The 22,646-nt window shown below is 39.6% G+C and overlaps 2 protein-coding genes across 3 annotated transcripts; both read right to left on the reverse strand.

Annotated features, from left to right (window-relative positions):
* Nucleotides 1-15: 15 nt before the first annotated feature.
* ltl (larval translucida) lies at nt 16-14,202 on the reverse strand. Of its 2 annotated transcripts, none has more exons than XM_068286327.1 (5): nt 14,014-14,202; nt 13,859-13,951; nt 2,056-3,064; nt 1,793-1,991; nt 16-1,725 (listed from the first exon to the last, which is right to left on the reverse strand). In XM_068286327.1, the coding sequence occupies exons 3-5, from the start codon at nt 2,962-2,964 to the stop codon at nt 731-733; spliced, it is 2,103 nt and encodes a 700-aa protein (XP_068142428.1). In that variant the 5' UTR covers nt 2,965-3,064; nt 13,859-13,951; nt 14,014-14,202; the 3' UTR covers nt 16-730. The 2 variants fall into 2 exon arrangements, with proteins under 2 accessions (XP_068142428.1, XP_068142427.1); XM_068286326.1 differs by lacking the exons at nt 13,859-13,951; nt 14,014-14,202 and adding exons at nt 9,784-10,754; nt 10,949-11,009.
* Nucleotides 14,203-14,324: 122 nt separating this feature from the next.
* Nucleotides 14,325-21,972, reverse strand: LOC137574203 (large proline-rich protein bag6). The gene is given in 11 exon segments (XM_068286370.1): nt 14,325-15,996; nt 16,198-16,371; nt 16,431-16,564; nt 16,626-17,026; nt 18,060-18,840; nt 19,229-19,877; nt 19,879-19,998; nt 20,060-20,887; nt 20,943-21,157; nt 21,236-21,353; nt 21,455-21,972. Coding segments are annotated over 11 exon segments (3,834 nt in total). The 5' UTR covers nt 21,521-21,972; the 3' UTR covers nt 14,325-15,648.
* Nucleotides 21,973-22,646: the final 674 nt, after the last annotated feature.

The following is a 22,646-nucleotide window of genomic DNA, read 5'->3' on the forward strand; positions in this document are numbered from 1 at the left end:
CCAACGAATTGGCACTTATTTTTCAAATTTTACATTTATTTTGATTTTCTTTATATAATTAAGCTCTAATTTCATTTGTTAACGAACTGATAACAATATATGTATATGTTTGTGTGTGTGTGTGTGTGTGTGTATGGTGTATGTGCGTTTCTACGGTTTGTGCGTGTGTGTGTGTGTGTATGTTTGTGTGGGTGTGTGGTTTTTGTTGTTTATTTCGATTCCTGTTTCGTTTTTTGTTTGCTTTAACATTAGCTTGATGCATTTTTTTCTTCTTGTTGTTGGTCTTTGTTTTTGTTTTTTATTTTTGTAATGCTAAGTACCTACTTTCAGATATTCAACGTACATATATATATATATATACATATATATGTGTGTGTATGTGTATTTATGTATGTATGTGTATTTGTTTGTGTATACAGTTTGTTATGTATATATATTTATATATATATATATATAGGCTCCAACACGCACTAGTCGATCGATCATACAAAATGCCTGTCGCCCCCCGCCAAAATGAATTCGAATTTGAATATAATAACTCAACAAAAACTGCTCGATTTTTGCCATCAGCTTAAATAAATCATAAAAACTAAATTAACTTAAAGCATACAATCCAATTCTCTTTCTCGCGATCCTTCACTTTGCATGCTGCTCAGCCCGTTGCCCACCGCCCACCAAGCCAATTCCGGCGATCATGAACTGAATCCTACCCTCCTGTCTGTGTCGTCTTCTACTCCTCGGGCGGTTCCTCGGGTATTTGCAAGCTCTGTGCTGCATGCGGATATTCCTCGTGCACGGAATTGGACACTGAATCCGAATCCTCCTCGAGAAGATTCATTTTACTTGGCGGCGGTGGCGTAGGCGCAGCCATGGCAGGCTGCACCAGATTAGGTATATACTCCACCGTTTCATACTCTGTTTTGGCCACTGAATCATGATCATGATCTCGCTCATGTGCCTGCTCGTGGTGTTGTTCATCCACATCCACGGGGGATACAACCGCATCCTCCTCTTCCTGTTGCTCCTTGGGGCTTAGCCCCGCAGTTTCATTGCCTGTGTCGTTGCTACGATTAGGATCCGGTACATTGGGTGTTAAATTTGTTGGCTCCTCAATGTCCAGGATAACAGGCAAGGTTTCATTAGGTTTCGGGGTTCTCGCACTGGTTGTGGTGGTGGTGGGAGCTGTGGTGGTTACCACTTCGGTGGCTCCCAACTGGCTGAGGAGAGTTGTTGTCGTTGTCGTTGTCGCTGCTGTTGTAGTTGTTGTCGTGGTCGATGTTGTTGTTGCTGTAGTCGAATTCGTATTCGTGATAGCTGGCATAGTTATTGCCGTCTCATTAAGCTCCTTCTCCAACTCCACGGCTGGCAGCACAGGCGGAACAACAGATGCTGCCGGAGTTGGAGGAGCCGGCGTTGTAAACGGTATTGGAGCCGGTGTCGTGGTCACCTCAAGGGTCAGTGGTGGCGCTAAAATCACTGGATTGATTATCGGCTGACCCAACGTTGCTATTATCGGTGGCAATAGAATCGGCGATGGCACAATCATTTGCTTCTCATTTAACTGGGTTACCAGCAGCGGCAAATCAATCTTGTAAAGCATCGGCAACACTGTGCACACCTCCTGGTCATTCTCAAAGCACTGCGAACGTCCTCGTATACGTGCATCCTGGGCGGCCATTAGGCGACAAATCTCATTGAGACCCACCTCACACATTATGGGATTGTCTAAAATAGGAGAGCAGTTGGTTATGGAAGGGAACGCTTGTGGATTTGAATTCCTTTGCTCACTCACCATCCAGATACATTTCCAGTTTTCCAGCCACATTGTGATTCTTGCAGCGGGTATTACTAACAAGTTCGCTTGATATGGACATTATCTGATTATTGGTCAGATTAACCTGACACAAGACAGGCAGACCATGAAAATCTCGTTCCAGTTTGGTGATATTGTTAAAGGCAACCTTCAGGATCCTAAGACTGGGCAGCATTGTCTGCAAAACCAAAAAAAAAAGTTATAATCCCCAGTGGTAACCACTCAGTTGTCTCGTTTCTTACATTTTCCAATGGTTTCAATTCGGTCAATTGATTTCCAGTCATATCCAGTAACTCCAATATATGCATGCCTTCAAAGTCGCTGGGCAATATGTACTTTAGCTTGTTGTGGGGCAAATTCAAAAGACGCAGATTGCCCAAGCCAGCCAGGGCAGAGTCCAAAGTGATTATTTGATTGTTATCCAAATGTAGATCGCGCAATGGCAAATCCTTGATGCTGTTGCGACTGGGTATCAAACGTTGGATGCGATTATTAGACAAATCGAGCAACTTCAGCGAACGCAAACCGTGCAGCTCCTCCATCGAGAACTCTTCGATCTCGTTAAAAGAGAAATTAGCAATCTTCAGTTTGCCCATGGAGTGCAACGATGAGTTCAGCGAGCGTATATGATTACAATCCAAGTGCAGAGTCTCCATTAGTTCGCACATCTGGAACTCATCCTGGGCCAAGTATTCCAGCTCATTGTTATTGGCATACAGTTCATTCAGATATTTGGCATGCTTCAGGACGCCATCAAAGGAACGCAAACGATTGAAATGCAAGTGAATTGTCTCCAAATTCATCATTTTCGCCATATTCGCCGGCAGCCTTTCCAATCGATTGTTGTGGGCCATTAGCAGCTTCAGTATACTGCCATCCGGTAGCTCACCATCCAGATTACTGATGTTGTTCGCATTAATAAACAGCGATTGCAGCTTATCCAACTCGTGCAGGGACCCATTCAACGACTCTATCTGATTTCGACCCAAATGCAATATCTGCAAACTGAGCGGAAACGATCCTCTATCCAATCGATTGATATTATTGCTCGGTAATATGAGATTCGTCACCATCTGTATGCCTTTGAAATCTTCCTGCTGCACAGCCTGTATGTTACATCGCCCAATGTCCAGCGTTAGCAGTCGCGGCATATGGTTCAAGACATGCTTTGGAATCTCGTCGAGTTCGTTGTCACCGACGCTTAGGTAGGTGACATTCGATAACCCACGGAATGGCAGTTCGGGCAGCGATCTATAAATAGGAAAGTATACAAGAAATGCCATTAGAAATACAAAATTTTGCAATGAATCCAAATGGGAATCGTCTGACGACTGAGTGAGTGAGTATGCGACGCATATACCACCATATTTTTACCTATACTAGAGTAGTATACTAAACGCATACTCTATGCAATATCATTCCGATTTTGCATTATACAATTTAATATGCAAACATCAAATATCAAAAACGAATTCGAATCAAATCAGAAATACATCTCATACAGTTTTAGATATCGAACCACCTTATAAAGAGCGTAAATTGCTTCAAAAGGATATGTTTACTTTAGTTTCCATATCGGAGAAGTCGAGACTAAAGTTTTTCGATTTCAAAGCAAATCTTTTGCAGATCTTTGTAGCTTCTCCTGTTCTTCCAGTGGATTAGATTGGGGTAATGATAAAATCATTCCTTACATTGGCCAAGACTTTTGACTAGCAAAGGATCATTCTTTTACACCTAAATCCTTGAAATCTATTTTAAATTGAATCTGAAAGGATTGGAAGACTAACTTCTTCTGCTTTTAGACATAAACGTCTTACAGACTTTTGGCAATTGAACAATCTATCCACACGAATCAAGAACTGAATAAGCTTAATGTTAAAGCTCTCATTTGAGCAGTAATCACTGCTAATTTACATACATTTACTGTTAGACAAAACAACAATAAACAAAAACAACAACTCAGCAATATATTTAGAATTTAATATATGTATGCATATAATAACAATGACTTAACAAATTTAAGCAATGAAAAAAAGTAAATAAAGTCGGAATAGATTAATTGCAGATTTATCTTTAAAAAAAAACTAATGCAAAATGGCAGAAAGCAACATTTACAAAATTGTTTTAATAAAGTCACTAATATATGATACATTTTTTAGCTCAATGGCTAGGAACAGGAGAAAAGAATTCAATGAGCTGCCAAAGAATTCGATTTTTAAAATGCTAAATAAAAAAAGGTTTGAATTTCATTTTTAAAGCAAACATTGTTAATAGAGACTTTTTAAGTTACAAGATTTATCAAAGAGATTTGATGAATATGATTGCAGGATGAATATTTTTCCCGGCACATTGCATACTTTAGTGGGCAAAGTTCACCCATTTCGCCCAGGAGTGAAGATCTAGTCTAGTCTCAAGTCTAGTTAGGATCAACAATTTAAACTGAATATTAATAAAAATAGCTGATATTAAGGTGAAAATGTGTAAAAAAATAAAGAACGAACAATAATTTCATTTAACAGATTGGAATCCAAGATAAACCGATAACGTTATAAGCAGTTTCACATTCATTAAAACATTATTTTATAGAACTATTAAAGAGACCATTCGTAAGTCAACTGATTCGAGTAATCGATTAGCAATCTCTTAATAAATTGAGCCGCAAAAAGAAATCCCGGAAAACCCAAAGAATTGCATGGAATGGAAGGTCTCAATCTGTGGCCACATTTTCTTTGTAAGAAAATATAATAAACAAAATAAGCAAAGAAAATAAACGAAACCTGACAAATGCAATCACATCATTTGATGGACATTTATCAGTCAATCAATCAGCCAATTAACCGACTGCCAACTGCTGCTGTCTAAGAATAAATATGATATAATAGTTCGAAGTTTGAAAAGGAAATTTTAGCGAATGGGAAAATTGATTTTTACATAAATATGGAGATTGGCAATTGAGCCATGATTTGTTGGTTTCTAGTTTGGTTAAACAGCCTGAGAATTTGCAGTTGATAATATTGTATTGATGGAATCAATAAACCCCAGCAATGAAACTGGATCATAATAAAGAAATAACCATTTCCGTCCCCCCATCACAATCTCCTGCAAAGCAGGTGCCAGTGGCCAAGAAGCAACTGAAGAGGCATGGGAGGTTGGGATCTTCATTGGGGGCTATTAAGTTGTCGCCATTGAGGCGCCAAACTGACGCATTATTCATGATGGGAACTGGGCTGGCCGACTGGCTTGTTGTGGCGTGTAAATTGCATATCCAATTGAACTGGGATGGGGACATGGACTGGACATCCTTGGCGCCCGTTATTGGTGAGCTGGCGGTGGAGCTTCTACCGTCTGACTGACTGATTGTTGATTGGCAGTATCTATTTTTAGATGAGACACAAGATCATGATTGATAGCTGGTCCAGCTATGGCAATGGGGACCTGGGACACACGTCCAGGCAGGCGAAGAGCTAACAGAATTATGTAACAAAAAAAAGAAAAAGAAAACCAAAGGCGATGGCCCTCTCCTTCCTTAAGTAGATGCTGTTAGAAGGATGATGATTATATGATGTATAATGAACTGGAGTTAATGCAGAAAAGGAATTGATCATTTTATATATGCACATACATATATCATATTTGTCTGTTTGTATGCATGGAAGACTCACCGACTATATCTACAATTCCTTAACGTCAGACATATAATTGTCACACGACCTAAACTGCCCTCTTGATCATTGATTGAACGTAATAATAAAATTCAATTGGGCTGCCTGTTTTTTCTCATAATTTCTCCTCGCACCGCCATTTGCTGTTGCTCCTCCTCCTCCAGCACTACCTACCCACAAAAACACAGACTTTGCCTGAGGCTGACTGACCCCGGAGAGTAAAAACAATAACAACCAAAACAAAAAAAAAAAAAATAATAATAAAAACAGCAACAACAACAACTGCGGAACATTCCATTTCGAAGTAATCATTATTAGATGGTCGACTTTGTGGGGGTTTGGGGTTTATTGACGTTGAATCCATCCATTCAAAAAAAAAATAATAATAACAAAATATATTTCTCAAAATATATGTCTGTCTGTCTGAGTATACTTTCACATTTGATTCCACTATATTGTGTTTTTCTTCTGGTTTTTTTTTTTTTTTTTGTTAGTAAACTGGGATTGCCTTTACCATAGAACTTTTGTTATCAAGACAGACATGTCCAGACATAATTGAAAATATTCCATGATTCAAACTGAACATCATCACATCACATCACATAAATTATCGATCATAATTAATTGTCAAGATCAGAGACTCACGAGAGAAGCAGAGAGACGGAGAGATAGAAAGAAGGGGGAAAAGTCACAGTCAACACTTTCGTTTCGCACTTTCTCAGGGCTAAGCGAGCTGCTGCAATTTGATAATAAAATTAATAATATTAAAATAGCCTCAAACAAATCAGCGAGTGATTGAACATATAGCCATATATACAAGTCAATATGAGACAGGGTAAGACGAAGAGAGAGAGAAAGAGATAGTGTATGGTAAAGTTTCTTATCAGCCTGAGAAAATGCATTATATTATCATACTATGTAACCCATTCTTCAAAATGAAATCTCGAATCTCAAAATGTCCTGCCCCAAGTTCTCCCCTACTCTACACACACGCACACATACACACACACACACACACACACATTTCTTTTAATCTCTCTGGCAATAGTTGCCGCAAATCATTTATATAATACATTCCGATTGTCAAACTGGTCATAAAACCCGATCATAAAAATTGAGTTTATTATTTTGGCGCCAGCTATAAAAAAAAAGAAGAAATAAAAAAAAAAACAAACTCAAAGTGTGCATGAAAGATTATTACGAATAAGTAAATAACATTAAAAAAAGAAAAAGTAATGCCTGTTCTTATCAGAATCCCCGCATCATCATCTCTGGTTAATAGGAATCGCTCATGTACTTGATTTATTTGGTTTAGACTTATAATTATGAGTAAAGCAACTCTTATACGTTTCAGACAGATACTAGATTAGAATAAATACAATTTTGTTCGAATAAGTTTGAAATTAATGATCAGAGCTTAAATTTGCCATTTTTCAATTAACAGAGTTGTAATTCTCAACTGGTTTTAGAATATGAGATATGACCTTTGCAATTTCGACATTCTCTAGCAGATACTGATGATAGAACTACATAGACAAACGGCTTACCATTTTGCCTATGGAAATAATCTTCATTGTAACCTTCAATCGACGAATTATTTTGGTTTTTAAATGTAAGGATGCTCTGTGATTCAATAAGTATTAATCACTTTCCAGTTTTCATATCTGCCAATTTAAAAAAACCCAAAAACTCTGTTTCGAAAAGAGACACTTCACACTTCATGCCCATGCTATTAAGAGAGTTCTCACGGTTAATCAGAGTTCAAAATAAGAAATATTTCAAATTATTTCCTAACAATTTTATGTAAAAATGGGATTTTCTCAGAGTTTTCTTAGAAGAACATTTCGACATTTTGACCACTTTTGAATCTTTTCTCATTCTCGTTTCTAATTGAATTTTATCCATTAATGGGCTTTTAAAACGTCTTCTTGTTATGGTAAATAAAACCTTAGAAATATTTCGATATCTTAGTCCTGAAATTGATTTACCAATAAAACCGATTTACCTGAATATAATTTCTACACAATAATAACAAAGCCATGAAATCAAATGAAATGAATGTTGACCACATAATTTTCCCCGAAATAAAGTTCTCAATAACAATTTTGTTACAAAACTTTAGTGGTATGAGAGCATATTTGGTGTATAGATTTTTGGATTTTTAAAATTCGAAATTTTGTTAACTCATTTTGTGGGCTCATAGGAGGGATTTTTTGTTCGAATTGATCACGCCTGAATCACAGACAGTTGGAAATGCCACGCGTTACTGATATGACGATGGCGACTATATTCATACACACACACACACGCAACACACACACACTAAGAAGAACCATGCAATAGCGGTATTTTTCCTGACTTGGCTCTGGCTCTGGTCGGTATGGCTGGTATGATTTGGTCAGAGCGCGATATTAAGGCAATAGGTCAATTATTATAAATTGACATCAATGTAAAAAAGTGAAGAGGAGGAGTAGTAGTAGTAGAGCGGGGAAGAGCTCGGCAGTGAGACAGGGGAGGAGAGTATCATGTTGATGATGCCGATGACGATGAGCACAGTAGATGGGGGAGTAGAAGGAGAAGGAGGAGGAGGTGAAAGATTGAGAAACTGATTCGATTAACTGAAATAATTAAATCATTCACTTTTACATATTGTCTCTGTTTGTCATCTACAATGAGATGGAAATGCAATCGATGGTTGGCAAAAACTGAGATATATAGTACAGAGATTTATATATACATATTTGAGAGTGTGTGTGTGTGTGTGTGTGTGTGTCTATATGATGAAATGACTTCTTTGTATGAATTGGGGATTGGATCTTGACACATTTCGTTTTTGTTTTTTAAGACCCGTATCGAATTGAATTGTTATTATTTTGTTGTTATTCACATCCCAAGCAGCGAAGTCAAATATCAATGAACCCCGGTACAGGCGCTTATGAAATAGGCTTGAATGGCCATCTCTCTACATAGTATACTACAGAGATACAGATACATATAGACACACAGTGTGTGCGCTTATAAATGGGATGACAATATTTATAATTATAATTGCAATATACATAAGTATATATAGGTACATATATATACATATATATATACATATATCTGTACTTAGTATTGAATGCAAAAACAAAAGTAAAGTACAATTGAAATTCATTCAGAGTCCAAGTTGGAAAACGTGCACACACAAATTACCCCGCGCGATTGACTCCCTCGCTGAAAATCGATTTCAATAAATAATATTGCGATAATCAATTTCTTTTCTTATTATATTTATGAGTTCCTCCTTCTGCTCCTCTTTCCTTTTCCTTTTATAAATGCTTTAAGTGTAGTGCATATATGTGTGTGTGTGTACGTGTGTGTGTGTGTGTGTGTTATATGAAAGAGCAGATGAAATTATTGAATATACTTCTTATATACCTCTAGCACTTTATATAGCAATTGATAAGCCACATTCAATTCTTCTCATCTCGTTTCAATTATCAATTTAAAAAAAAAAAAAAACCTACAACAACAAAATACAAATAAAAAATCGAAATGGTGGGGCTCCACCATAGCACCTTTGAGTGTGAGTGAAAGGGAGATAGAGATAGATGTTTAGTTTAGTTGTTGGCATTATTATTATTATGATAGAGATCGGAATCGGGGAACCGGAGTCATGTACTTATATTTCGTAATTTGTATCAATTTCAGGTTCATTTTTTGTTTTGTTTGTTTGTTCTTGGTAAAAATCAAGCTGATCGAGCCCTGGCTCTGGCTCTGTCTCTGGTTCTAGTATACCACAGAGCCGGGAGACTTTAAATTTTGCTAATTGAAAAATTAAATTATAATTATGACTTGGCTTTGACTGTGTGGATGGATGTGCATCTGCATCTCCAGCTTCATCTGCATATCAATTTGTCCCAATAAATGATAATAAGCAAATGCTTTTTGACGTAAACAAAATTGTAATTATTATTGTTTTAGTATCTATTTACTTGAATAGGAGAAGGGGCAGAAGGAGGAGGAGGAGGATGAGTTGGCTGCTGCTGTAAGCACTTTTCTTGTTTTACATAAATACCGAGAATGCATAATGTATAATTTGTTTTTCTTGATTGTTTTTTTTTTCGGTTTGATTCGAACGTTATTTTTCTTCTTTATTGGGTTTAAGGAACGTAAATTGATATGGCCAGCAAGCGGAAAATTCTGTTTCGATTTCGACAATGAAAATAAAACCCACTACTTGGCTTATGTCTGCTTAATGCTTTCTCCTACCCACAATGAAATATCGATCTCAATCCAATATATTCATTTGTTTTGTTGATGTACCTTAATTCATTCCATTGCATTCGCAGCTTGTATAAATTGAAATTCATATCCGTAAACGATCTCATCTCCAAATCATCGAGCTGGGAATGGGTTATTTTCAATTCAATATTTAGATCCGGATTCAGCTTATTGGCCAAGCTATCGACAACCGCATTAAAGGATTCGAGCTTCTCGCACGAGAGTTCCACATGATTCATCGATTTGCCCGTTTCGCATGTGCAAGGCGAGATTTCTGGCCGCACCGAGCAATGCAGTGTGGCAATGTGGAAAACGGTATAAACTAATGAAGTCATATTTGCGTCAATCAATCAATCAATCAATCAGTCAATCAATTGTTAACAAGCCACAGAAAAAAAGGTAATGTCACTCGCACTAAAATACACAAAATTGGATTCTCAATTTTCAAATTTTCACCATTCACCGGAAAAAAATAACTTTGGTTTTTACTTCTTTTCTTTTTTTTTGTTTTATTCGTTTTCGGTTTTTTCGTTTTGAGCTGCACACACAACACACTCCGCTTCGTTGCACGGCGTCTTATGTACTGTAAACACGGATTTTTTGTGCGCCTTCTTCTTCTTCTGCTGCTGCTGCTGCTTCTTGAATGTCTCCTCGGATGATGGTTGTTGTTTTCCGGAAACAACAACAACAACAACACCACCAACACAAGAGGAAAAACGAAACACACACACCGAAACGAAACACTAGTATTCACATATGTGCATACTTATGGGAGTTTCCATACTTATGTGTCTTTTCCTTTGAAAATTGCTCACTTTCCACGCAAAGAATGGTATCAAATTTCAATATATGTATATATATATACCAATATGTGTATATACATAAGTATATAGATTGTTCCGCTAGGTTTGGTTTTTTTTTTTTTTTTTTTTTGGTTTCGATTTTTGCGCGCTACTCCAATCTTTGAGCTGGCCTGGCCTAGCTCTAGGGCTCAGTCTCTTTATATAGAAGTACTATATATGAAAAAAAAGAACATTCAAATATTTTTGGGGAAAACCAAACAAAAAGTAAAAAAAAAACCAAAAAAAAAAAAAAAAACAAATATATATTTAATATATATATATTTTGATTCTTTTGATTTCTTTTTCTTTCGAAATTAGCGCGAAGTATTTGAGATTGGGATGTTTGAGATGAGATTCCTATCTACATATGTTTTATATATGTAATTATATATATGTTGTTGGGGTTAGCCCGATGATCACGTCTTTATTCCAACACGGTCCGTTTGCGACTGGGAATGGGGAATGAAATCGCTGAGGATCGATCCGCCATCTGTTGGTGTTGTTGTTGATGTTGTTATTGTGATGGGTGCTGCTGCTGGCGTCTCTGCTACTGCTTGAGAGACAACAACGACAACAGCAACGACAACAGCAACAGCAACGACAACGGCAACAGCAGCAACATCTTCGTTCTTCATTACTTGTGTCGGTCTGTCTGTCGGGTCGGTCGATTGGTTGGTTGGTTGGTTGGTTGATTGTCGTCGTTGTGTATAGTATTAGTTGATTCTGTCTCTTACTCTTTGCGAGAACTTTGAGCGCGTTTTTGGTAGTAACTAGATGCAAAACTTGTGTGTATTTGTGTATGTATGTGTGTTGTGTTTCTCTTGTCTTCTTTTTTTTGGCCTACCTAGTAGGCGCACTCGTGTAATTGTCCACAACACTCAATTACATGTGTTCCTGCTGCCTGGCTACGAGTTGTTGGACGGCGCCAGGCATCAATCTCAATCTCAATATGCCGGCGCCGTTGCTGTTGTTGATGCTGAGATTCCGATGCCGGCTGCGTTGTTGTGCGTGCCAGTGCCAGTTCCATTGCTGCCTGAGATGCCCCCTTTGAGCGAAAGATTCTGGGAGTTGCACTCAACATTGATCTATGTATGGGGGGCATCATTATCATCATCATGTGTGCACACACACACACATGGTCTCTATCTCTGATGATAAATTGTCCTTCACATGGAAATCTTTGAGAGTGTGTGTGCAGCAACTGAAAACATGCGTTTTAACAATAATCTTGTAGAAGAAATCACCGAGAAATGTTTTTAATTATGACATTCTATTCCAATGAATGGGTGGGGCGGAGAGATCCCAGAGATTTTACTTAATGGCGCTGCACATTGCTGCTAATTGAATGGAAATTGTTGGCTTGATGCCGGCTTGGCTTGGTCTTCTTGTTATGATTATTGATTGTTAATGCAAATATTGGCCAAGATAATTAGTGCAAAACTTTTTCTTATCAATCTGTCATTGGCATTTGGTTTCGGGGCCTGTTTCTGTGCTTCTGCGTGTGTTATTGTGTGCGCGTGTGTGTGTGTGTGTGTGTGTGTGCACCATTATTGCAGTCCCATGGTTAATGAAAATTTTCCATTGGCGCCAGCCCCATCCATGGGCCATGCATCAAAGTCCGCAGCTTTAATTTATTTTAAAGTTCTGGCGCATACATAATTAACCAAAGCCTCTTAAATGCCTTGTATGCTGCGAATTCCATGCATTCCCCCTGGGTCCACATTCACATCCACATCCCAGAAGATCCCAGACCAAAATGCGCGTGCCAATGCCTGCTCATGATGATCATGTTAATGATGATCATGATGGTCGTCTCTTTCGTTGATGGCTCCTGCTCTCTTCTACTCTTGGGGTATGCAATTAATCATCATGTGATGTGATGTAGGGAACTTGCCACTGCTGCTGCTGCCACTGCTGCTGTTGCAAGTGGAAGTGGTAATTTCTCTGCTGCTTGGTGACAACTCCGCCTCCGCAGCCTTGGCATGGTTATTTTTAACATTAATAATATACAAATACAGTTGCATCGATTACACTAAACAACAAATTTTCTCCCTCTCTCTCTCTTTATGCAGATTTGAATTTACATAATTAATTTGCAGTTGCTTGAATTTTCGCCATTTCATAAGTTAATTTCTAAATTGTATACTCGAATTTCAACTCAAACAAAGCGATAAAATTAAACTAATATATTTCAAATATCTATGGAACATCTTCTACCCTACCCAAAAGCTATATCCAAAATGATTTGATAGAATATTCTCATTTTCTAATTACATTGTCTACTTTCACTCCAACTTTTGCCTATAAGATTTTACAAGAAAAATTATGGAAATTCCCATCCTTCATCAGTTTTGAATTAAACTTTCACTTAACTGCAAATTAACTTAATGAACAACTTTAAGTTCTTTTTTCACAAAAATCTTTATAAATTACTAAACATTTTTTTGATTTCTATTCCACGAAAAGGCAAAGCAAACATATCTTAATTTTCTAATTAAATGACGTTAGATTTTTACTATCTCTCTTAAGTTGTAGCCACTGTATATCTATAAATTTTTCTTTCTTTACCTTTGTCAATTGAGAAAGTTCCAAGAAAATATAGTTTTTAATATGTGTGTTATTTTCTTAGATTCTTTCTAATAGTATGAATCACAAATTACACTGCAACACAAACTATAAATTTTGTATTAACCTCAGAACTCTCTTTAAAAATATTGCATACATACATATGTACATATAGATATTGAAAAAAGTATATATACCATTTCATTGGAAAGAAATTTGTTTGAGAACGTATTTCGAATAAGACAATGCAAAATTCCATCTATGATTAGAGATTGTGAATCAGATATGTTACGTACGATTGAAATACATGTAAGATCAGATAACAAGAAGTTTATACTTTGATGATAAGGCTCTAATCTAAGCCAAGTATCAAAGACTCTTCTATCATTTGAAAAGCAGCTTCCCATTATTCTTGCCTTTGTTATCAACAAAGCCTGGATTGTATTGTTCATGAACATATAGAGAAGAAGTAACCAAATGGAAATATTGCTTAGTTCTCCTCAGCAAAGGGACAAAACACATATTGAGTAAATAAATTAGGAAAAATGAGTCTATACCAACATAAAAACCTATTGCAATCATATTTGCAGATCAAATTGGTTAATCATTATATAGTCCAAGAATATCTATAGTACTAGTATAGTAAAACAATACACATCTTCATATTCTAAAAGTAAATGATGATTTGGGAAAAAGCAACTGAAACTTACCAAAAAACAAAAAAGAAATATGAAATAAAATTCACCAGCCATCACCACCAGGATGCATCAATCCATCCCCATCAAATAAAGTACATATCTTTGCTGAAACATAGATGATTCGATAGGTAAATGATTCGTGTAGACAGATGAAATGGATTACATACCTTTTTATGTAATCTCATTGTTCATGGTGTGGGTAGAATTATGTGCGAGTGTGTAGGATGAGCTTTTTGGTTTCTTTGATGGAGCCAATGAGTTGATTTGAATGTTTTGTTAAATAGTGTTGTCAAAATTATATGTAATCGATTACGTAGCCAGGCTATTTATAAACAAATTCAATCACACACAACAAATTATGGACGAAAATAAGCAGGGGAAAATATTAATAATTAATATTTATTGGTACACATTTTTTTTTTTCATTTCTCCTTGTTGTTGTTGTTGCTGCTGTTTTTGTTTGCCTTTCTTATTTCCATTTCCATATATATATATATACATACATACATATGTATATATATGTTTATTTCTTCTTTTCTTTTTTAGATTCTGCACATAAATATTGTGAACAATTTTCATGTGACAGATTTTCGTGTTTTGATTGCAACAACAACATCACCAACAACAATCAACAACGAGAAGAAGGAGAGCAGCGTAGGCTTGGCATTCCACGGTGTTTTATAAACGGATAGATGATTGTGATGATGCCAATGCGACGCGGCGTCGATCATGTCATGTGAATATGACGATTTTTAGGCTTATAATAGTTGGTTGTTGTTGTTGTTTCTGTTTTTGTTGCTGACTCGTCTCTAATAGTGTCCGCCTGTCTGTTTGTTGGTTGTTGCTTGTTATTGTAATTCATAATTATCCACTCGAAAGACTGCAAAAATTCCTTATCCCAATTCCAATTCCATCAATAGCAATCATGTGCCATCAAAGCTCACGTCAATGGGCAAATCGTTCGAAAATACTTCATTGATTTTTTTCGTTTCGGCTGGAATGTGGCGGCTGTCGTCATGGCTCTGTTGTCTATTGCTTTCTGGTGGTCACTGCGTCATCCGACCTGAAGACGCCATCGCCAAAATTCAATTAAATCATCATCGTGTGTGGGCTTTATGCCATTTGCACCGAATTGCATTCTATATATGTACATATATATATAAAAAGGGTAACGTTGTGTCGAAAATTGGTGTTTTCAATATAGTATGTGAATATATATCATATATATAGATTGTTTGTAGAAGTAACTTCGAATATATATCATATATATAGATTATATGTGGAAGTAACTTCGAATATATATGTACATATATAAATATATATTCCCATATGTGTGTGTATGTGTGTATAGACTCCTATATGTATATGTAACAGAAGCATTTGCTAGCATTCCTGTGATATTTGCACATCTTATGTAACTCTTCTAGTTTTTTTTATCTTTTTTTATCCTTGTTACGTGTCCATGCCTTTCTTGCAATTGGCTGTCACCTTCTTCTCTTCGTCCTTCTCTCGCTTTAAGCAAGACATCCGTAAAGAAACAAATATGGATTACATTAATAATTATTATTTTTTTATCAACTTGATTCGATTTCTATATGAATCTGTATAATAGGTGTGTGTGTATTCTAAACCGCTCTAAATCGCATGCTGACTGAGAGGGGAAAATAATATTTGTTTCGTTACGAATGCCTGACTTTAAACACGACTTATCTTAACTAAATTAAATACAAATGTTTGTTTTGTTTTAAAGTTAAATGTACAACAAGCACTAAGTGGTGATCGCCTCGTCTCTCTGCCCCACACTACTTCTGCTCGGTGAACTTGGCAATCTGTGGATATTTGCTGGGACTATAGTCAACGTCCTGCTTGATCCGCTCGCGGGTACTAGTACGCAAGGCCTCTGTGTATGTGGCGTGGACGCCAGCATCATTGGCAATGGCATCAATCACAGCGTCTGGGCTAATAGAGGAACTTGAGCTGGCCGATGCATTGCCCGAAATAACTCCAGCACCGTGCATGGCCCTCTGCACACCGCTTGCTATAAAACACTCAACCGTCGGTGTGGGCTTCTCCGCTTGTATAACCTTGCGGCGCTTGGCCGACATTCCACATATGTAGGCATCAGAGTAAGGCGGCTGGGAGCGATTTTGCTAGGAGAAGGAAAATACAAAAATATATAAGGTGTAAGTTAAATTAATCATATTTCAAATCCAAAAATAAACCAAATGTGTAGTTTTTTCTTTTATCGCACATGGACTTTTTCTTTCTTTCTTGGCAAATCTCTGCCGTCTTGCTCATTCTCGTACTCTCAGTTACTTTTTTACGAGCAATTAAGTTTCCGTCCGCCCTACCTCATTCTGTGTTTGCAAGTCACGAGTTATTGCAGGTAACCATTCACTAGGGAAATTTATGTGCCATGGTTCGGCGCCAACAGTTACCGAAGGCAGAGGTGGTTCCGTATCCGTGTTGCTGCTACTTGCGCCAATGTCAATCATTTCGATATCAGTGTCGAGCGGATGTTGTTGCTGTAACAATTCATTGCTCTTAATTGCATTTGAGTCCTTGATGTTTCGAGTATACTCACATCTGTCTGTAAGGCTGAAGGCGGTATCCCACTGCGCAGGACAAGGAACTGTTGAGCATCTACAGTATCTGGCTGAGATGGAATTGTCGGATCGATGTAGATGCACAAAAACTGCAAGGCTTCATTATGAAAATCTAGGAAGAAAAACGCTATTAGAAACCAGTCGTTCGTCTAGTAGATGGTCAATCAACTTACTGGACCTCAATGGAACACATAATAGCCGCATAAGTTGGCGCCAATATAATTCTGCATTGGTACTACCCAAGCACAGGAAAAGCACACTGTAGAGTCGTTTCCGAAACTGGTCACAGATGTGTTTAAAGCGCTGCTCAAACTGTGCCGCTTCCAATCCACCTTGTGATGTATAAGGACCACCACCACTACACAGTTCAAAAACAAGGCGCAAACTTTGGTCAACGATATTGTATACAGAGAGGCGGGAATTGTATTCCGGTCGTTCATATTGCGGCAAATAGATCAGACTGTCGTCAAACCAATTAAGGGCACGGGTAATGGCTCTGGGAATCGTTTGCTCGTTAATCGTTTCACCCCGAAACAAGCTGCCATAGAGAAAGGTGCGCACCTGGGCACGTAAACTGGTCATTTCGTTAAATTGATTTATCGCCTCGTCTGTTGTTCCTGCAGTTCCTTCGCCCAACTGTGATAATACAGAGGCGTTTGTCGCTGTTGGTGCTTCTCCTGTTGATCCTGTTGGGGTTCCCGTAGTTAAAGCCGGCGCCGTGAGGGGGGCTGTGGGTGGCGATGATCGATGGGCTGCCTGATGCATTGGCAGTATTGACACCGATCAGACCACCAACAGTAGTTGACGTAGTTAATCCTTCGGCGCCGTTCGCGCCGCCTGCCGAAGCTGTTTGCGCATTATTTCTCAGATTATTAAAAAGGTTAGCGAATATAGTGCGAAATTGTCGGGATAAGCGGCTGGTGTTTTGCATTGTTCGCATGCCCGGTGCACGGCCGCGGCGGGCGGGCGCCACACCTGCATTGATGGTGCCACCACCAACGAAGGCCACACGAGTCGCAAGCCACTCACGATTTATGGCCGATGATACTGACGTGGGGCGCAAACGCCGATGACTCGGCATGCCCCCATTGGTGCTGCCACGACCAACGAAGGAAGCCGCTTGCTGTATCGCCGAGATGGCCTGATGGCCGCCGCTTCCGCTCTCACTATTGGCGAGATTATGACGATGGCGGCCCAATGACGAGCGTACAGTATTACCGCCGGCGTTGCCGCGTTGAATGCGATTAGCGATGACTAGATGATGATACGGATAAAATGCAAATTAAGATGGTCAGAGGTGGAAACCAGAAGTTCGACAAAATTATCGAGCATGTTATACATAGAATTGAATTAAGAATTGGCTTCCCTTGAAACTTGCAGACATAAACCGGACTTGAATTTGAGTTGAGTTTCCGCTGGTTGGGAAAATGGAATTCTCACGACTTGTAGAAGAGTCGCAGTAAGTACAACATTTTGAACATTGGTTTCCATCTCTGTTAATTGAGGGTAAATGAGGATGAGAAGAAGCGTGCGTGCAACGTAGTTTTGGCAGTGCCTAACGGTAATAAAACACCTTAACCAATCCTCCAGTCCCCCAATTCGCATACTCACCACGATGGCCTGGAGCACCAGTGGCGGCAGCGGCCGCAGCTGCAGCAGCAAATATAGGTCCGGTCAGTGGTTGTGATGTAGTTGCCATCACTGGAATTCCTGCTATTCCAACGCCTGTTCCAGGTGTTGACAAAGAAGACGACAACGGCGGTGGCTGCGCTGTTGCTGCGTTTGTTGTGCTGCGGTTATTATTATTGTTGTTATTATTATTATTATGTTGAGCAAGCAGCTCCGGTTCACGAATATGATGACTATTGCAGGGCAAAAAGCGATCGAAAGCCGTATGTGTGGGTGCAATGCGTCCGCCCCAATTGTTATTGCCTCCAAGCTGTATCTGGGGCCGTGATGTTGAACGTGTTTGGGTGGCTGTTGTCGGTAATGTATTGGCCGCCCGTTGGTCACGTCCAGTAGAGGTTGAAGATGCCCCAGCACTCGCACCGGCACCAGAAGCATTTGTCGATGCAGTAGTAGAAGCAGCGTTGGCATTTGGTGCCGGAAGGACATTGGCGAATAGTTCTCCAATTCTGGCCGCTGTTCGCGATTGAATGTCATTGGGGGGAGCTGGTGATGCTCCCGCGGTAGTCGTAGCTGTGGCTGTCGGTGAAGCACCAGTGGCCAAAGCTCCAGCCGAAGCAGGGCGTACTGCAGCAGTCATAACATGTACCGGCAGGTTAATTGACATAATGTTGGGAGAATTGAATTCTACACGGACATCACCATCATTGGTGGAACTATTGACAACAGCTTGAATGAGACGCGCCATTTGCACTTGAGGATCTGCAAGTAGGCACAAAGGATTAGCATTTATTTATCTCAGGCAAAAGAATTAGCAATAAATAAACAACGGGCAGCTTGGTCAACGAGAATGGCATTGGGATCTTGGTAAAATTTAACGAAACCAACAAAATTAAAGAACAACAAAGATAACAACATGGCAAGTCGAATGAAATACGAATGCAAGTTAAATGCGCGTGAAATTATGGAAAGCTTTGAACTCAAAAGGCAGAAAAAAACCTACTGGGCGGTGGCAAGGGCACGGGCATATAAAGGCGCAGCCTTGGGACTGCTCGTTGCTCTGTGTTATCTAGAAAATCGACAAGGAATGAAGAACAGCGGTTCGGCATCGACTTTGTCTCATTTAATGGTGGGACACATTGTTACTCACCCATTTCGGGACGTGGCGGTTGCTGGGGCTGCTGTGGGGACTGTGTGGTACTAGCCGAGCCAGAGACATTGGAAGGAGCCACCATTGGTTCATCGACAGGATCTTCGACATTGTCATTCAATAGACGACGATCAGCTGCTCTCACTCTATCTACTGTGGCACGGGTCAAGGCATCTCTTGATTCATTATTCGAATGGGCTCCTGCTTGTGCCATTGTCGATACGTTAGTGATAGTGTTCATAACTTCATTGGTCAAGGCAGCCGCTAAATGCTGTGAAAAAATGTTATCGGATCTAGTTGGCTCCCCTGTGCCGCCATTATTGGATAGAGCAGCTTGAGCAAAGGTTGCAGCTGCAGCTTCCACATTTGCACGAACTGCAGCATCTTGAAAAGGATTGCTAGCTGTACTCGCAGTCACAGTCGAAGCAGCTGATGGAGGAACAGCAACAATCGCTGAAGTTGATGGCGGTGTGGGCTCGGATAAAGTCCCCAAAAGCTGCTGAGCACTGGTAAGGCCACCACCATTTGGATTTCTGTTTGGTATGAGCTCTGCCAGTGGTGAGGGCACTAAATTTGGTGCAAAAATGTTGTTGGATCGTATGTAACCACTTTGCTCCACCAGAATGGGTCGACATGTGAGCACACGGGGGGCCAGACTGTGACAGATCCAGCATCAGATCCGATATGGCATGCTGCGCATGGGATAGGTAATGAAAAGCTTCAGAAACTCGATCAAAAATTCGCTGAGCACTCTCTCTGCCGGCTGTATCCTGTAGGGGCAATAGGGAAAAATTATAATAAACTAAAGCAAACGTAACTTATCTGACTTACACTCTCCTCGAAAACGGGATCCTGTTCGAGTATTTCATAATAACGTTGCACAAACGGCGCCAGGCGGTTCTGAACATTTCGATAATTTTGTATAACATTCGCTAGCACCTGGGGTCTTGTGCGACGTCGTGGACCAATGCCGCTAACATTCATATCGGCAGCCGGGCTGCCAGCGGCGGAAGTGGAAGCTGCAGCGCCGGCCGAAGCAGAGCCGGAAGCATTTGTATCTAGAGCTGTTAAACTGCTGGTGCCTGTTAGTTCACCACCAAAGGCCCCTTCGATGGCATCAGCGGCATCGGTGCCATCTGGAGTTGGTGTGGTCGAGCGATCTGAGGCACCATCTGCTGCCTCATCGTCTGTTTCAATAACATCTTCAATAATCACAGCGGCAGCTGTAGTCTCGCCACTACTGTCGCTACCTGCTCCTACCAAGGCTCCAAGACCACCTTCACCGTCAATCTCACTTCCACGCTGCTGAGTTGTTTCTCCGCTCTCATTGGTGTACACGGTGGGCAATTGCACCACCGTATAGTTACGACCGTTTGTGCCACGCGAGAGAGCTGCATTTACGGCATCCTGGACCATATCGATGATGTTGTTGTTGCGTGGCAGGTCAGTGGATGAGACACCAACCTCAACCACAGTCGATTCCATTGACCAGCGACCGCGCTGTAAAATGTCTAAGGATTGATTGTTGAGGCCAACGGCAGGATTCTCTAGATAGGCGGCTATATTATTGACACAATCAATCATGTGGAGAGCCACTGTGATGCGGTTAATGCAGAAGGACGACGAGTTGGGAAAACGATTTGGAGGAGTTGTGCGGGCCTGCAAAATAAATTTCTTTAAATAAGCATCCGAAGGAAGGTAGGGAAATACTTACCCCGGCCGCTGGACTGTGATTGTTAACTGGTATGGCCATTGTGCCCACCAGCATACCATCTAGCGCACGAAAATAGGGCTGTGTACGCATTGCGCCAGGTGTGGGTCGTGACACGTTGCGAAAGGTTCGCATAGGTTCATCATTGTTGCGATAATTAGCGCCACGCTGCGAGAAGGGCGGACGTTCGGCTACATGCAATACCTTACCATCGACATCTGGAAGAGGTACATAAATAATCGGATTTGGCTGAATTGCATCCAACTGCCGCAAAACAATGCAATCATATGACTCACCGTATTCCTTCACCTGCTTGTCGTCGGCTAGTACACGCCCCTGGTATATAATGCGCTGATTCTCTGCCGCAATGTTGGTCTTCTCTGCTATTTGGTCCTTGAACTGACGAATGGTAAGCTATAAAAGATATATAAGCGAAAATATCATTGTATGTTTCCACATATCGACTTGGATTTTTGACTTAGAGAATCTTCTGGACGGACAACCTCAAAAATTACCTCATTGTCGATGCTGAATTCGTGGGTACGGGCATCCAAAGTCTTCACCTTTAGGTTTATTAACATTTTCGTAGTCGTCGTCGTCGTGTCCGGGTGCTGTATATATCTATGGATTATGCGGCGTAAGATCTGTGGAAATTCTTTTCTTTTCACACACAACTACAACTAGCTGATGGAAAAAAATACCCAAACAGAGAGGGAGGTGTGGGCAGACTGCAGGGTAAAATGCGGCTGTCTTTGCTCTCTTTCTATCGTTCGTTCTCGTTTTCTCGCTCGCTCTCACTCTTTCTATCTCCGGTCTTGTCACGACTCGCCTTATTTCGTTCGTTAACTGTGTAATTTGTTGCTGCTTAGTTAGGGCTCTCACAATTCGTATATTTAACGCAATGGACACTTTTCGCTTGGTTGCTATGTTTTGTTAAAATTTGTATGTGTTTGTTCGTATATTTATCAATTTGTTTAATAAAAAAAAACAAACGTGCACGAATTCGCTCTCTCAACCCACTAGCCATGGGCAATTCGCTTATTATTTTTTGCAGCGAATTGCGCATATTTGCTCCGGAATGTCGATTAACCGATACATTTTGCTCCGGAATGTCGATTAACTTCGAACTGTCGAAGACCTAAGTTCGGAGCCGGAAGTCCTAAGGCCTGAGTCTTTTTTGGTGGGCGGCCACATTTAAAAAATGTAAACAGGATAAATAAAACCTGTTGCCCAGGGAGTGAAGCCAGAGTAAAATTTTAAAACATTGAGATTATTTACTTTTATTGTCTTTAAACTAGTGTTTAACAATAAAAGAAACGAGTTTCACTTTTAATTAAAGAATAAAATCCTTAGTTAAAGCCTTAAACAAAGCAGTTAAACATTGTGATCAAGGAACAGGCCTACACAAAGAAATGTCTGCCAAGGTATGTTCTAAAATCAACATATAATTGGAGCCGGCATTAAATATTGCGACAAAAAGTCTTTAATGTAAATTTATGCATTTTTTAATTGTATGTGTAATAGATAGAAACAGAATCAAAAGTAGTTTGGGTATTATTTGGACTTAACAAGTCGCTAGTTTTTCAATTTACATAATTTATATTTTACCTTATTCCCATGTATTTCTTCTATTTAACTATGATTCAAGTGTATAAATAATAGGGATTAACTGTATTCATGGCTTTTAAAATTATTATTCTTTTTTCT

The sequence above is a fragment of the Drosophila tropicalis genome, unplaced genomic scaffold, assembly GCF_018151085.1.
Source record: "Drosophila tropicalis isolate 14030-0801.00 unplaced genomic scaffold, ASM1815108v1 contig_443, whole genome shotgun sequence".
Lineage (NCBI taxonomy): Eukaryota > Metazoa > Arthropoda > Insecta > Diptera > Drosophilidae > Drosophila > Drosophila tropicalis.